This window comes from Pseudochaenichthys georgianus, chromosome 13, assembly GCF_902827115.2.
Source record: "Pseudochaenichthys georgianus chromosome 13, fPseGeo1.2, whole genome shotgun sequence".
NCBI classification, from domain to species: Eukaryota; Metazoa; Chordata; class Actinopteri; order Perciformes; family Channichthyidae; genus Pseudochaenichthys; species Pseudochaenichthys georgianus.
Window position 1 is genome coordinate 12076278 of NC_047515.1, and position 14660 is coordinate 12090937.

Below are 14660 nucleotides of genomic sequence, written 5' to 3' on the forward strand. Positions count from 1 at the left end.
ATGGAAAATATGCAATAACAACATATCTATACTGTAACATAGATATGTATAGAACTGGGCAAATAAGTGAGACTATGAAAAATGATGGAAACACGTTCTTTCACTATGAATGTTAAACTGCAAATGTACACTATATATGCAATGTGTCCTCAACTCCACCGACCACACAGACACTTTAACAGGAACATCTTCACAGTTTCACCACAAACCATTATCGCTTCATTTTTAATTGAAAAAAGAAAGAAATTCATCTGGCAGCGGAGGAAGTCAAATAAAGGTTTCTATGCTGCCCTCCGGGTCTCAATTTATCCACTTTCACAAAGCTGTCAGCTTGAAGATTGTTTTTCTGTTTTACTATTACATTTCTACCCTGTAAAAAATCCACACACTCCCTCTCTCACACACACACACACACACACACACACAACACACACACACACACACACACACACAACACACACACACACACACACACCACACACACACACACGCGCCACACACACACACACACACACACACACACACACACACACACACACACACACACCACACGTGAACACCAATGTGATGCCTCACAGTTTAGGGAGCTGAATCATTTTGTTGATGTCACGTCTTCCGTTCACCATCTGTTTCAGAATGGGACCTGGAAACCTGACTCACCACCTGAATAAATCCATTTCAATACAGTCACACACACACACACACACACACACACACACACACACACACACACACACACACACACACACACACACACACACACACACACACACACACACCACACACACACACACACACACACACACACACACACAACACACACACACACACACACTCTCCTCTCTCTCTCTCTATCTGTTATGGTACTGTTGAAGGTTCTTGTGACATGGAGGCAGACAGGTTGAGATGAAACAGTGCGTCAGTACCTTGTATCTTGTGAAAATTAAAATGACTCCAAATGGGCCTATTATTGCTCAGGTTCATATTTGTATTTGTGCTCACATGTGACATGTCTCCATGCTTTAATGTTCAAAAAGCTATTTATATTCTCATACAGAAATTCAGCACCTCTTTTCACCCTCTGTCTGAAACCACAGGCCCAGTCTGCTCTGATTGGTTAGCTGGCCGGCTATGTTCCACCACTTAGAGATGTCCCGCCCCTTAGCCCATCTCGTACAATGTGTTTGAGCGCTAGCCAATAGAAGCTCGAGTGTAATACATTGATGTCACGATGTTACAGAAGTAAAAAAAGGAGTCCAATGGAGTGCCTCAGTCAGGGGGGGAGAGTGTGGGAAGAGAAAACGTTGGGATTTGAGCCTTTTCATGCCCACAAACATATATCCCACTGACTACAGGAAAGGGAAAAGCCCCAAAAGCATAATAGGGCCACTTTAAAATTACTTAAAAACTACATTAAAAAAAATACTTTCCCATCCACACATTTAGTTGTATATTTGGACGTGGGATGCTTAAAATTCATTATTATCTTACATCACAACACTTACATGTCAGTCAGCTGAGGATCAAGCTAAGGGGTGCTAATTTAATTGCGGGAAAGTCGTGTGCATGCTTACACAAACACATTTAAATTCCATCGGAGCGCACTGCATGGAACAAAAACAGACAATAACACAAAGTCAATAACATGTAGCATACTAGGCAGCAAATAGGGAGTGATTACGGATGCATTCAATCAGCGCAGCATGTAGCGTTGACTTCCCCAGCATCACAGTGTGTGTGTGTGTGTGTGTGTGTGTGTGTACTGTGTGTATCTCCTGTCAAATACAAAACACACCCGTTGACAGAAGGTGTGTTTGCTAATTCTTTGCTCCATTGGTCCTCACATCCTTTAATGACATCCTTGTGGCTTTTCTTCTGTTGCTGCTGAAACACCTCACTGCTCCTTCTAATTCTGTCATGGTGTCCTGTCCAACCTGACAATTACCCTCCCTTTCCCACTTTCTCTGTTTACTGTAATGACTTTCACTGACAGCGTCAAAACCTTGTTCAAAATACGCGTAAAACCCTGTTCCAAATATGCGTATGTCCTATGTTCTGAACTATTGACAGATGACATCATTCACTGTCAGAGTGGCGCAGTGTTGATGTATTTGTGTTGGCCGACCAGGAAGTTAGCATTGCAAGGGCTGCCTCGACAAAACTTTGGTTTATTGCAGAAAATAAGCTCTGTGATACTTAACAGGTTTTTGCTCAACAGTATAATCTTCACATATTAACACCACTTTGATTTTGAAGTGTACCAGGATTAAACACGGTATATACATTTTGATGCGCAAGAATAATTCCGTTCCAATCCTACGTTTTAGCTTTTATTCCTTTTATTCCTTTTATACCTTGTTATAGTATTTCTGTGTGGGAGTGCATGTGGGGTAAACAGGAAAATATCACTCCCAAGCTCACATATTATAATAATATGTGTGGTAATTTAGACTGTGCTCTGTGATTAGCCTGCATTTAGACCAATAGCTTTTCAGAACACATCCACAAGCCGATTGTGTGTGTTACTCTACTCTGGCGTTATTCTGATTGATTGATTGATTGATTATAACTGTGCTGATACTTTGTGTCTCTGCCTGTCCACAAGGAGGGCGACTCTCTCGGGGCGATGGAGAAGGTTTGTCGTCAGCTGACCTACCATCTCAGCCCCCACTCTCAGTGGAGGAGACATGGTCTGCTCAAGAGGAAACCTCAGGCCTGGAGGTCGAGTGTGGTGTGTGTGTGTGTGTGTTGTGGGTGTGTGGTGTGTGTGTGTGTGTGTGTGTGGTGTGTGTGTGTGTTGTGTGTGTGTGTGTGTGGGTGTGTGTGTGTGTGGTGTGGTGTGTGTGTGTGTGTTGGGTGTGTGTGTGTGTGTGTGTGTGTGTGTGGGGTGTGCGTGCGTGCAACACGTTCTCACTCTCATCCCGTCATATATTGACGGACGGTCAGGGCCCCTCCCCGTTGCTATGTACGTACGTAATATAGCGACGGGCAGGGGCCCTGACCGTCCGTCAATATGACGTGATGGGAGTGAGAACGTGTTGGTGTGTGGTGTGTGTGTGTGGGTGTGTGTGTGTGTGTGTGTGTGGTGTGTGTGGTGTGTGTTGTGAGTGGAGGTGTGTGTGTGTGTGTGTGTGTGTGTGTGTGTGTGTGTGTGTGTGTGTGGGGTGTTGTGTGGGTGTGTGTGTGTGTGTGTGTGTGTGTGTGTGGTGGTACAGCATTATTTAGTGTGTCATCATCTGCTGCCCCTTTGGGTGCCATGGAAAAATCCAGTGATATCTTCGCCTTTTTATTTTCTCACCATCACATGGACACAGTTGGAGATGAGATTGGATCCTTCTGTGCCTCCTTCAGTGTCTCTCGTTGTCCTTTTATCTCCCTCTCACTGTCTAAACGTCCCTGTCTTTTTGCATGCACTTTTCACTAAATTGTATTGTTATTTTCTATTTAATATGCATTATTTTGTTTGGCTTTCAGTGTGACCTTCAGTTCCAATCTAAATGTTGCCCGATGAGTCTGCAAATGAAGTTCTATCTGTGATCCGTTACTGTACAGAAGTTAGCTCTCTCTCCTCTCTTGCATCTTGCATCTGCATTATGTGGTTACCTCATCTTGAATCTCTGCAGCCAAAGGAAAATGGATATTTGAAAGGGTTTGATATATGGTGCAGTATATTAAACTATGCAGATCAGTAATTAAAAGCGACGATCAACAACTAATCCACATGCGTCTCCAGATCTGCAAAGCACCGTCCTACAAATATTTATATTCAAACTACTGACAGCTGTTCTCAATATGAAATACTTTATGTATGCAAAACACCACATTCAACTTGCAGTCCCAATTAAGCTTTATTTTGAAAGCATCTGCCTCCTTCTATAAACACCATTTACGACATCAATATAGAAAAAAACACCTATTTGCTATGTAAAGATATAATGGAGTAATTCTAATAGTCGTAATACAAATGGTAAACTCTACCTGAGCAGAGAATGAAGTCCATCTTCCTCTGATGTGTAAAGGGTTCTCTGTGCTTTGTTTTGGCCGTACGTTTTACACATTAGTCTGTTTACAGGTGCTGTGGAATCCTACTGCATGAGGAGTACAAATTGTAAAAGTGCGTGCAGTTTGGGCTAAAGACACAAATAGTTGATTGTTTTAATCAAATAACGGCGAGAAAATAGGGCTTCCTGCAATCTATTCATTTGTTTGTTGCTACACTGAACACAAATATAAACGCAACACTTTTACTGGTTACTGGTACTGGATACTGGTTAGGGTAAGGGTAATGTTGTGAATCGAGTGGCCCATGGTGGTGGTGGGGTTATGCAATTATTTCCGAGGCACACATTTATATGATATTATAGTTATAAAAAAATAAGAGAATAAATTAAAAACAGGTATGAAATACTATATGACATTAAAAAAAGAATAAAGTTTAAAAGGGAGTGATTTGTAAAATATCCATAAAGAAAAAGTAAATCTGTTTACAGTTCTGTTTCAAATGGGTGTTGAGAGATGTATCCATAGATCTCTTCATTTTGCTCTCAAAGTGCACCAGATTGATGCTTTTAACTTCAATATTTAAAAATCTTCCCGGGGGAGCTTGCCCCCGGACGCCCCTATGTGAGGTCCACACACCACCTATAAAAATAGCACTTTACCCCTGCTTACACCTATATGCCGTGAGCTGATTATCGAGCCTTCATTGTAACAGTCGCGGGTACGTTGTGGGGAGTGTTGCAGTAGAAAATTCAACTGTAGCGCCCGGTACCTTAATGGGAAACCCTAAATGTTTGAGCACCCTCTATGAAATGTCAAGCTACCCCATAGCACCCTCAAAATAAATCTCTGGCACCGCCACTGAGCCTGACTATTTGTGTTGGGGGGGCCCCACTTTTTTTTCTCCAAAGGGGGGGGCCTGACAGAAAAAGTTTGAGAACCACTGAGCTAAAGAGAGTTTATGATATCACATTTTTTAGCTTGTCATTTCAAGATAAGTCCAGAAAGTAATCTGTATTTTAGTGATCAGGTGAGGGTGAGACTAGAAGTTTCACTAGGGAAAACTCGAGTAACATGTCTTCGGCCATTGTTGACGTAAAAAAAAAAGAGGATCTTTTATTTTGTTATTCCATTAGCGAATATGTTAACGCATTTTTATTGTGTGGCAAGATGCACCTTGGGAGCTGAAAAATGCTCGTTATCAGTGAACAAGGCACATCCTGCGAGAGAATCTTCACACATGCTGGAGCTGCAGAGGAACTGGAGGATAAGGGTTTGGTGTATGGTTCCTGATAGGTGCACATAGAGAGGCTGAGAAGAGCAGAGCGGTGATGAAACAAACACCAAAGGGGGTGTTGTTGTGTGTGAAGAGAGAGGAAGTACAGGAGGAGACAAAGAGAGGTGTTATTTCGTTATGCTCCTTCCGTTCACTCTTCTCATTTATTTTCCTGAACGTGCCATCAAAGACATTATGGGCTTCTCTTTTCATGGGATTTCATCAACAATTGGGAGAATCCTTGTGGTGTAACATGATATAATTTAGCTTCACTTCAACAAAATCTTGTGGTGTGAAAACAAATTATTTTCATTCAAATAACAATGTTACAACCTCTTGAATAATATTTTCAGATACTTTGATAATAGGTCTCAAATGTTAAAGTCGGACTTAATTATTAAAGTAAAGATTGTTGATTGGTGCTGGTCCCAGTTCACCTCCTGGGCATTGCTGTGGTGACCTTAAGCAAGGCACCACAAACCCCCCATGGCTCCCCAGCATACATATAGGACGCAGTGATGATGTATTTTTGTAGGCTTAGAGTTTGCAACCAAAAAACAATGAGGTTTCCCCGTTGGATTTCTGTATATTGCAGAAAACAAGCTCTGTGGCAACACCTTTATGATACTCATCATGTTTTATTCAGCAGGGTAATCTCCACATATTAAACACCAACCAAATTACATCACGGTCGCATGGCTGCGCATCACCACCCACTATGCTAAAGGTAACTTATGGCAAGCGTGTATGATGTCAGCACAGTTTATTTTAGTCACTTCTTAGCAACTGCCATTTTTATGACTATAGAAGCTTTAGCGATTCAAGAATGGAGTATTTACTGATGTGTTTTGTCTCGTAGAACACAATGTCAAAATCTCGTAAGCTTGTGTCTAATGTACCTCAGACCTATGTGCATGCTTTTAACCACAAACATGTTTGAAAAACGATTGACTTAGAGAATTCTTTTTAACTAATATCCGGGTTTTTAGGATTCCTTACTGCACCACTCTATAGCTCCAGACTAGGATGGGTCAAATGCAAAGGTCACATTTCACTGTGTTCATGTACATGTGTGTAACAAAAAAATACGGTTGCATTTGAAAAACTGCCGACTGTTTTTGTTTAAAATGTTAATTGTTTAACAATGGGTTTGTCCATGTTTGGAAGTCCGACTTTTCCCAAACACTTTAAAGTTGCAAAAGTGTTCCCTAAAGCGGCCGTATCCCCAACATCAAAGGTTCATTAATCCTAATTGGCCCTTTCTTTGAAAAAATACACAACTCTTCGTTATTACTGACTTAAATAGTGGATTAAAGTGACTTGATTAACATCCCTACATCCTTTTTCATTAGTGCAGCCCAAAGACTGCAAAGCCACCCAGACACATTGGTTGACAACCTTTCTCCAGAGAGGACATTTCCATCAAGAGTATTCCCAACACACACAAGCTGCTCTGACTCCAGGTAGCTGATAACGGCTGCTGTGCAGAGGGAACATGTTTTTAGGGACGTTGTTTCCCCAATATGACATTCAGGACACATGACATGCTGCCTCTGTGCTATTTATTCAGCTCTGGTTGTGATATGGTGAAAGCTTTTTCCATTTAGGATGGATAATGAAAGAAAATAAGAAATTTAAGGTCAATATGTCACAGGCTTATTCGACCAGCCTGCCCCCAACTTAATGAGAAAAACAAACAATCTGAAAAGAGAAAGAGGACAAGTAAATCAAGCATTATATTATTTATATAAAATACTCAATAAGGGAGCACACAAAAGGAGTAAAACACTAAGCATTTAGAAAAATCAGTCATGCTGTTACAGTCTGCACATTGTTAAAGCGCAAATGAGTAGATAAGCAAACATGAGCATTGCCAATTACTAGCTACAGACTGCCTAACATATCCGTTATACACAAAGGAACTAAACACCTGTTTAGTCAAGAATAATAGATTATTGTTGTTGTTTTAGTGCATTAATATCATATAATTTAGGGATATACAAGAAACAAAATGACATTCCAATTCACCCACTGAAAACAGTCATTGTATGCTACAGACGGCAGAAAATATTCTTCATTTAAATATCTAAAATATAAACTTTGTATCTAAGGTACATTAAGTATTTATTTAAACAAGGACAATGCATACAAATAGAATAATCTCAACATAGAGAAGTGATGTTTTATGCCAGATTTGAGCTAATAGCTCATTTCAATCTGCAGTACACAGTGATATTAGTGAAGTTGCTAAAACACGCATAAAACACGCTCCAGTGAATGGATAATAATAGAAATACATGAATGCAAAGGCGTGTAATTAGATTACAGTCTATCCAGAAAGAGTTTATTCCAATATTAATTTATTTTATGGTTAATATTATCATATCCATTAATAAATCAAGTACAACACTGTTGCTTTATCAAAATCAATATTAGGAAGTGCATATACTGGCTCTCTGATAATGCACTATGTTGCGTTAGGGGAATGAATTCCCATTGAAATGTTTAATGTTACTGTTATACAATATGTAAGGGATAATATGCTTAGAGGTGGTAATTGAACACTGATCGCATCGAGATCCTCATGGAGAAAACGTATATTTGTCTCGTCCACAGCTGACGTTTAATTGACCGGCCTTCTTTCTGTGGATTGATATGACTGCAAATAGTCCCTTGACCCTCCTTAACATCGGTCTGTTAGTGAAAATGAACAACCTCTGGAATGTCCAAATTGACCAATCAGAATCAAGTATTCAATTTATTCTTGTAAACAAATATTTTCTTATCTTTACCTCTTGTATGTGATGCGTTGGGGATTTGTTGGTCGACACGGCATCTTCACATCCTTTAATGTTCAAAAAGCTCTTTATTGTTCTCATACTCATGCTGCACACCTCTTTTCACCCTCTTTCTGAAACCAGAGCCCAGTCTGCTCTGATTGGTCAGCTGGCCGGCTCTGTTGCCATTGTTCAAATGTTTAGAGGTGTCCCGCCCCTTAGCCATCACAGAAATCTGAAATCTCACATTTAGTAATCCGGTCTATAGTCTACAACAGGAGTCAATAGGGGGTGATTTCAGGCTCAATAAGACATTTCCTGTAGCTGCTTCACATAAAGGCCTGCATGTGGTTTAAAGTAATGTGCAGCTGCAGCAGAGAGAATGTGCATTAGCAGATTGCAGATACAGCTGCAGGGAGAGCAATCTGAGCTCTTCGCTCTGCTCATGAATTTACATTAAAGCAACACTTCCTGATAACTCACTAATCCTCAATCTGTTGATCTAAATGCTCACAGACCTTTTCTCAAGCAACCCTTTTACAAAAAACCACACTGACACTGGAAAATACACACGTTCATTAAAACACACACACGTACATGTGTATAAGCAGGCATGCTCTCACTTAGTTTCTCCCTTTCACTTCCTCTCCCATACTCACACACTTTTCTCCTCAGGCACACAGCAGCCTCCATAGTGTGTGAAAGCTCTTTTCATTGCAGTTTGACTGCTTGTGAGGCTGCGGCCCCACGAGGACGAATTCGGTCGTTTGCGTTACTGTTTAGTGTCATATAGACCGTTCGGCCACACGAGGACGACCGAATATGGCACTAAACGACTGAGGAAACGACAACGGGTCCCAAGGTGGATAGAAATGCATACGCCACTCTCTGGGGGGTCAAACAGCTCCGTGTGTGCGCCCTATACGGACATTTTCAGATCACTGATAGTGATTGCGCAATAGCCCCGCCTCTCCCCACCTCTTCTGCTCACCTCCGCTTACCCCGCGCCAGTGCTGAAGTGTTTCGCCACCAACAACAACAACAACAATGGCGAATCGCAGAGTTGCTATCGTGCTCCGGACGCTATTGACCATGCTACAGTTGTTTGTGCAACATCTACAGCAATAATAATGAGGCAATAGCCCCGCCTCTCCCCACCTCTGCTGCTCACCCCCACGTCAAAGTAAACTGCATCCTGAATTCAGATTATTTATCTTTCTCTCGCGAGTGAAGTCTAATCTGACAGGACGGAGACACGCAGCTCTGCTCACCTGCAGCTCCTCCCGCTGCAGCAAAACACACACTTCAAGTCAGATCATCACCCTTAGCTATTTTAATTACCTCTCAAACTCCCTAAACTAGTTATAAATATGTTTATTTTTTACTGTCGGCCGGGTCACTCATTACTGGATGAGCTGCTGCATGAGACAGACACTGACGCTGTCCGAAGAGAAGGAGGAAAAAGAGAGGCTCCGTGTATTTTATCATTATATTATATAGAGTCGTTATTCATTTGTTTTAAAGCTCAATAAATAACAAAGAAGACCTTTGACCGGCACTTTTATAATTTTGTCCGGAAGATTTCAACTTTAATACACGCTGACTGGCGAAAAACTCTGCCCGGTTCCTTCGGCCCCCACCGCGGAGAATAAACAGAAGGGCAACCATGACAACCGTGCTTCTTCGCTGCTTTTGTGGAGGAAGTTACAGCGCCACGTAGAGGCTCCTGCATATGTACTGCAGCTTCTCCAGCGGTTGGAGCTAAACGGAGCGGTCTCGTGTGGGCAGACACTATCCGGATAATTATTGCATGTGGACGGAAGCCGTTTGCGATTGCGTTTGCGTTAATCCTATGCGTTTAGCCGTTTTCGTCCTCGTGGGGCCGCAGCCTGAATCTACACTTACAGCAGCTGAAAAGTCGCTGCTTTGTCACTGCAGCTGCTTTAATTTTCTCTCAGTTATTTTCTCTTTCTTTGTCCTCTTTTTATTTTTCCCATTTCACACCTAGTCTGTCTCATCTTTTACTTTCCTGAACCGAGACTCTGTTGATCGCCTCCAGGCTGTAGAACTCCGTTTTTAACCAGAACCAAGGATACGTGATTACATCACTCACTGTTAGAGCTGTTTTGGAATACATTTTTAAGGTTCACTTACGTCCCAATATGCAATATTTTGATTGTTATAGTTCCCCGGCTGAAAACTAAAGGAGCAAAGCGACGTTAGTCCGAGCCCAAAAATCAGTGATTCTCCTTCTTAACATATGCTTTTATTCAAAACCTTTCCTGATTTTTCTTTTGTTTTACTGTTTTAGCCATTTCACTATCGTATTCTGCAGTCCTATAGGCCTGCGGGGACTAGGCTTGGGAATTGAAGGGTTGCCAGATCAAGTCCCAAGTGGACCAAGTACAGAATGTGGACTGGTAGCTGTAGAGGTGCCAGTTTGCCTCCTGGACACTGCAAAGATGTACTTGAGCAAGGCACTGAAATCATTTTTTCTCCCAGGCCCCTTCGCTCTGATGCTCTCCGCTAATGCTAACGCTAATGCTGGGGGTATTTCCGCCTATGTGTGTAATGTAAATAACACCAGAGTGAATAACTATATTTCCCCTGTGGGAATAATAAAGTTAATCTTAATCAACTTCACCGCACTTATACAGTATCTGCCTAAAAGGGTAAAATACTGATAAGATAAAAGGACAATAAAAGTGCATTCTCTGTTCACAAGGTTTCCTAATTCCAAACTCTGGCTGTTTACAGTGATTTGTAGACACAGGTAATATCTCAGATCACACCCCAGTTCTACAACTCTCTCAATACACTGTAAAGCAACATGTGCCACTAGCAGATATCTGCCCACTCAAAGAAACGCTATGTCTACAGTTCCTACAACATACAGTGATTCCCAATCTGTTCACTTTACAATATCTATATTCAACCATAAGGTAAATGTGAAGTCAAGGTGAGAGAGATGTAAAAAATATAACATTAGAACTGGCATGGATTCATGGATTTGTGTGCAGCTTTTATAATGGGAACACAAAAATAAGCATGATAAAATAAATGTGGAATTGAAGTACATAAGTGAGATCTGAGATCCAGCCATGATTCAGAGTCAGTTCTTCCTCTGCACCAATAATACGAGAGTTTACAGATTGAATTATCCAAACAATTCATCTGCAGAATGGAACCATTGTGCAGTAATTCACCAGAGCAGGGAAGGGCATGCAGTGAAGAATAGGACTGAAATAATGGTTACATTTGTACCGTGCAAAATAATTCATCATCAGTCTGACCTGAGGGGAATGAATAGAAATGAAGCAGATGGACAAATAAGATAAAGGGATGGAGACAGAGGAGAGGTCATCTGTTCTCTGGAGACTGGAAAGGTTCATAGATGTGTTCTGTATCAATAATGTAACAAGAGGAGGGGGGAAGGGAGAGAGGGAGGGAGGCAGCACAACCGGGGCTAAAAAGAACTAAGGAGAAGAAGAGTGGAAAGGAAGGGGATGAGTGCGAGGGAGGGCATGGTGCAGTGACATGTAGAAAAGGCCACAGTGAGGCCACAAGGTGCTGAGGGGGGGCTGCAGATGCTGCTCATCGACCCGGCTCTCTCCTTCCCTTCAACACCATTCTAGAAGCTTCATTGACATGGTAAGACCTCTCATTACTGTACATTAACCAGAGTGTCGGTACAAAGCACAACATCAATACGCCTCAACTAAGACTACAAAGAAGCACCGCAGTGATGTGGGTCCAAAAGGTTTGTCTGAAAACTCAAACATTGTACAAATGGCAGTGATTGGTTAGATTTTGAGCCTTAAAATGTATCCAAATGTACAATAAAGTATTCATTCTAATATAATATGATGAAATATGTAAGGGATAATGTGCACTGAGATGGTCATTAATAATAATAATTAATGGCATTTATTCTAGTGCTTTTCCAAGTACTCAAAGCGCTTAGATTACATTATATTACATACAGTACTGTATATGAGACGTGTAATACATTAATACTGTGGACAATACCCACAGGAGCAATTTGAGGTGTCTTGCCCAAGGACACAGCGGCATGCTGACTGGGTGATCAGGTTCAGGATGTCAGTGATTTCTTTTTAATTACCACCTCGCTGCACATTATCTAGCTTATAACACGTCTAAAACCCAGATAACCTACGACTTGACTCACAATATAGATGTTATGATTTTATTGATTTAAAAATGATAGTATTGCTCCCGATAAGGAAAAATAGTCATTTCCAATGCGTACCAACGGCAAACATTTATTATCACCATCACATTAGAAACAAGCAGCTTACACGTGAACAAGGCAGAATCAGAATCATAATACCTTTAATCGTCCCACAGAGGGGAAATGTACATAGTTACAGCAAAAGTGAAGATAGAGACAAAATGTTTTAATTTAAACCACTTTAGATAAAAGGGCATGACAAATATAACATTTAAAAAAAAAAAATGTTAACGTTATTCAAATGTGCAAGTTACATTTGAGTGGAGATGCAAGGAAGAAACATAAAAAGATGACTTAGGTACTACAAATAAGAATGGAAAATATGCAATAACAACATATCTATACTGTAACATAGATATGTATAGAACTGGGCAAATAAGTGAGACTATGAAAAATGATGGAAACACGTTCTTTCACTATGAATGTTAAACTGCAAATGTACACTATATATGCAATGTGTCCTCAACTCCACCGACCACACAGACACTTTAACAGGAACATCTTCACAGTTTCACCACAAACCATTATCGCTTCATTTTAATTGAAAAAAGAAAGAAATTCATCTGGCAGCGGAGGAAGTCAAATAAAGGTTTCTATGCTGCCCTCCGGGTCTCAATTTATCCACTTTCACAAAAGCTGTCAGCTTGAAGATTGTTTTTCTGTTTTACTATTACATTTCTACCCTGTAAAAAATCCACACGCTCCCTCTCTCACACACACACACACACACACACACACACACACACACACACACACACACACACACACACACACACACACACACACACACACACACACACACACGCGCCACACACACACACACACACACACACACACACACACACACACACACACACACACACGTGAACACCAATGTGATGCCTCACAGTTTAGGGAGCTGAATCATTTTGTTGATGTCACGTCTTCCGTTCACCATCTGTTTCAGAATGGGACCTGGAAACCTGACTCACCACCTGAATAAATCCATTTCAATACAGTCACACACACACACACACACACACACACACACACACACACACACACACACACACACACACACACACACACACACACACACACACACACACACACACACACACACACACACACACACACACACACACACACACACACACACACACTCTCTCTCTCTCTCTCTCTATCTGTTATGGTACTGTTGAAGGTTCTTGTGACATGGAGGCAGACAGGTTGAGATGAAACAGTGCGTCAGTACCTTGTATCTTGTGAAAATTAAAATGACTCCAAATGGGCCTATTATGCTCAGGTTCATATTTGTATTTGTGCTCACATGTGACATGTCTCCATGCTTTAATGTTCAAAAAGCTATTTATATTTCTCATACAGAAATTCAGCACCTCTTTTCACCCTCTGTCTGAAACCACAGCCCAGTCTGCTCTGATTGGTTAGCTGGCCGGCTATGTTCCACCACTTAGAGATGTCCCGCCCCTTAGCCCATCTCGTACAATGTGTTTGAGCGCTAGCCAATAGAAGCTCGAGTGTAATACATTGATGTCACGATGTTACAGAAGTAAAAAAAGGAGTCCAATGGAGTGCCTCAGTCAGGGGGGGGAGAGTGTGGGAGAGAAAACGTTGGGATTTGAGCCTTTTTCATGCCCACAAACATATATCCCACTGACTACAGGAAAGGGAAAAGCCCCAAAAGCATAATAGGGCCACTTTAAAATTACTTAAAACTACATTAAAAAAAATACTTTCCCATCCACACATTTAGTTGTATATTTGGACGTGGGATGCTTAAAATTCATTATTATCTTACATCACAACACTTACATGTCAGTCAGCTGAGGATCAAGCTAAGGGGTGCTAATTTAATTGCGGGAAAGTCGTGTGCATGCTTACACAAACACATTTAAATTCCATCGGAGCGCACTGCATGGAACAAAAACAGACAATAACACAAAGTCAATAACATGTAGCATACTAGGCAGCAAATAGGGAGTGATTACGGATGCATTCAATCAGCGCAGCATGTAGCGTTGACTTCCCCAGCATCACAGTGTGTGTGTGTGTGTGTGTGTGTGTGTGTACTGTGTGTATCTCCTGTCAAATACAAAACACACCCGTTGACAGAAGGTGTGTTTGCTAATTCTTTGCTCCATTGGTCCTCACATCCTTTAATGACATCCTTGTGGCTTTTCTCCTGTTGCTGCTGAAACACCTCACTGCTCCTTCTAATTCTGTCATGGTGTCCTGTCCAACCTGACAATTACCCTCCCTTTCCCACTTTCTCTGTTTACTGTAATGACTTTCACTGACAGCGTCAAAACCTTGTTCAAAATACGCGTAAAACCCTGTTCCAAATATGCGTATGTCC

At 41.3% G+C, this 14660-nt stretch overlaps 1 protein-coding gene across 1 annotated transcript in view; it reads left to right on the forward strand.

Annotated features, from left to right (window-relative positions):
• Positions 1-14660, forward strand: part of lrrc75a (leucine rich repeat containing 75A) — an 89885-nt gene that overhangs the window by 41172 nt on the left and 34053 nt on the right. Inside the window, exon 3 of the mRNA XM_034096847.2 lies at positions 2606-2731. Within this exon, the coding sequence (XP_033952738.1) occupies positions 2606-2731 (126 nt within the window). The remainder of the gene's footprint in view (positions 1-2605; positions 2732-14660) is intronic.